At 44.2% G+C, this 3371-nt stretch overlaps 1 protein-coding gene across 1 annotated transcript; it reads left to right on the forward strand.

Moving 5' to 3' along the window:
* The first annotated feature begins 586 nt into the window (after nucleotides 1-586).
* On the forward strand, nucleotides 587-1456 carry LOC147892199 (replication protein A 14 kDa subunit-like). The gene is made up of 2 exons (XM_087388873.1): nucleotides 587-909; nucleotides 997-1456. Exons 1-2 carry the CDS (start codon nucleotides 648-650, stop codon nucleotides 1059-1061), a joined length of 327 nt encoding a protein of 108 aa, XP_087244999.1. The 5' UTR covers nucleotides 587-647; the 3' UTR covers nucleotides 1062-1456.
* The last annotated feature ends 1915 nt before the right edge of the window (nucleotides 1457-3371 follow it).

Here is a 3371-nt window from a genome sequence, read left to right on the forward strand (position 1 = left end):
AGTGGCAAGAGGAACTGTATATAAGCCATGATGATTGTTATATAAGCACATGCAGCAGTGGCCAAGTGGAGAGCTTCGAGTAATCCAACTTTTGTTATATGCATTGCATCACCCAACAGGTTTCCCCCTTTAAGGATATAGACCAACCAATCAGATGTCCCAAACGTCGTACTATGTGTCCTTGTTCCAAAATATGACTTGGCCAGAATAGCTCATGCCAATTTTTTGTAATGAGAGGCATAAGTTTCGACTTTTGAAAATTTAAATGTAACCCGGCAGTAGCCAATCCATATAACTCCAAAGCATCCATGATGGAGCGCGTGTCTGATTACACACGCACATTTGCATGTGCGCACACACACACATGCGTGCACGTGCACGCGCGCACACACACACACACACCTCTCAGAGGCGCGCGCGTGTGGAGAGCAAAAAGAAAATTTGCTTGAGTCCAAGAGAATCCTAGTAGTGTGGTGGGCTCATGGGACAGGCAGTATCCCTGGTGCCCCTTTGGGGTTAGTTCTCTGATGGACTTCAAACTCCCATATAAAACACTTGAATTTGTCTCCCGCCCTTTTCGAGGAGGAAACAGAGATCGGAAGAAGAGTAGGAGGCAATTGCAAAGAGATTGGAAGAAGAGCGCGGTGATGGATACCTCAAACCCTTCTCCTGTGGTGAATGCAGAGCTTCTCAAGCGATATGTGGGCAGACGAGTAAGATGCGTGCTCAAGGTCTTACGTCCAGAGGGCGCTGGCGCTTTTATCGGCCAGAGCTCCGACGGTCAGCAGATTACGGTGAGGCAGGGTCCTGGGGTGGCTTCCTTCTCCCAGTTTGTGGAGGTGATCGGCGTGGCGGAGAGTGATCGCTCTCTTCGAGCTGAAATCTGTAGCAACTTCGGTGATAATTTTGGTAAGCACTTTTTCCCGAGCAGTGGGCACTCACGAACATCGATTGCCTTCGTACTTAACCTTTATTGATCCTCTTCCTTTTTCTCAGATATGTCCTCATACAACCAGCTTTGTCAAATGGCAAACGCGGAGCACCAGTCCCTTTTCTTGTAAGGGGTCGAAGCAGCATATCGAAAGTGGAGTGTGGCCGTGACATGCGCTCTTCATCTCTCAGCTTGTGCTGTAGAACACACACACTTTTTCGGTGAATCTTTAGAACACACACGCATAAGGTGCACGATGCTGCTTCATAACCATCAGTCAAATTTTCAACGTGGTAATTCTCCTATGTTGGGATGTGTGTGATTGACACGTATGCTGAAAAGAGATGGGCTCTATAGATTCAAAACTTTTCGTCTTGATTGCGCACGGAGCGTTCTTTCAGTTTCCATTGACCGTCTGCATCTTCTCTTTGCCAGACTTGTTAGCAATACTACGCCAGGTAGGGCATTGGAAACCATGTGGATGAGATTGTTGCGAAGATCTCGAGTTGTAACCCTACGTATCTGTTTTCTTGCTGATTCGCAGTATTCTTTTTATTTTATTTTCTGCACGAACTGTTGTCTTTACCCAAGGGCAATGCTCCCGATCTCTGTGTGCCCTTGTTTTTCAAGTTCAAAGCCATGGTTTAACAAGTGCTAGGAACCGAAGAATGGGCTTGAGGGGGTCCCTTTATCATTTTGAACGGGGGCTCTTTCCCCCTTTTACCATAGGAAATCCTATTGGAACGATTTGCCTGCAAAGGAATGACATAATTTCTTTGTCATGCAAGTGGTAAGAAAGCTAGGTCGCAAACATGTGGCAGATTTTGGTATGAGATACGGCCTTCGAAAAGGACTTTTTCAGTGATGTGTCTTTTGGATGGTTATTTGTATGGCCTGAGAAGCCCTTGCTTTGTAATAATATGGCTTGCTTAATAGGGTCTGCCCGTGAGCTTGTAAACGTGCAAAAGGTTAGAAGCTGCAAAAGCTAGATGCCAGTATTTAGGGTTAGATTGGAAGGAGGCTTTCACATCATCTTTAGAGCAATATTTGAAGTTGACTATAAAGGCATTTGCGAAGCCAATCATTTGGCAACTTTAAGGCAAATTTGAAGAGGAGCAATCAGAATATAGACCTAATGAATTGCCCCCTTCAAGTACTTAGCAAAGAGTCTGAACTCAGGTCTAAATAGGGATACCCTGCATTCGAAGAGTGGGTTTCTGCATAAACCCCTTCAAGTCTCTTCTCCTCTACAGCCATATCCCTCACGTCCAAGAGCACGTCCACCTACCTTCAAGAGCCCTGTTTTGCTGTTGCCAACTTCTTGGAGCTTCTTTTCTGAGCAGCCACGCTCTCTAGACTGCCCCCCTTTATAGTCGGTCAACACAGAAGATGCCTGGTCAACAAGCTCCCCTCCCTTTCTGAAGCCGTGATACTTTAATCTATTGCAAGGTTCAATCCATGGCCACTATCTGCTTAGACCTAGAAAAAACAAATCAGCACTTGATGTTTTATCTGACTAGATTTACCTCAGCGATTAGGAAGCAGCCAGCAAGAGACTCAGCAGTACATAAGAGACCTTAAATGCAAAATTGTGTAGAATGCAAAGGTGGATCTCCTCTTTTGGAGGTCTCTCAAGTCTTTGAAGTCCTTTTTGTAAATTTAGAAGTACGTAATCCATGTATACACAAGGCGCTTTAGCCGCCATCTCTTCATTCCATTTTCCTAACTGGATTTTGCATACTTGGAAGGGTGAGTCAACACCTAGTCTTCATTATTTAATTTTGCAATTCAAGAGAGCACAGCTATTCAAGAGAATTAAATAATCACTCATAAATTTATTCAATTTATTTTGTAACTATGAGTAACCTGACTTGTCTACGATGGGCTAGAGACTTGCTCCGTTGGGTCTCAACATGGAATCTCAAAAGCAACCTTGCTAATTTGAGAATGGTATCTAATGTTGTGTTGCCACATGCTTTCAAGATGGCAACAAAGGTAAACCTACTTGGCGACAGACCTTGTTGTTGCATTCACACATAAAAGCCAAAGGCTTCCTCGCTTGCTTCTTGTGATTGTATTGAGTGTATTTGGGCAATAGTCATCCGACATTTATAGGTGGGTGGGTGTGTGCGTGTGTGTGTGTGTGCAACTGAATGTTTGGGCATTCAATTGGATGCCTTACCATGACATTCAAGCATACAAATCCAAAGCCAACACATCCTCCTTGTTACAACCAACTTGGAAAAGGATTGGGACATAGTGGGACAGCAAAACGGAATGACACTTGGGCATTATATCAATTCCATCAGATACATGAGAAGCATGGATCTATGACATAGTAGTGGTTAACCACACATGTTCATGCATGAACTGAAGTTAAGTGATGAAGGTATTGTGCATTACTTGGACTAATCATTTGCTCTTGGTCATGGAGCCACAA

Source organism: Dipteris shenzhenensis, chromosome 17, assembly GCF_047967505.1.
Source record: "Dipteris shenzhenensis isolate YYH24624 ecotype China chromosome 17, Dip_SZ_1.0, whole genome shotgun sequence".
NCBI classification, from domain to species: Eukaryota; Viridiplantae; Streptophyta; class Polypodiopsida; order Gleicheniales; family Dipteridaceae; genus Dipteris; species Dipteris shenzhenensis.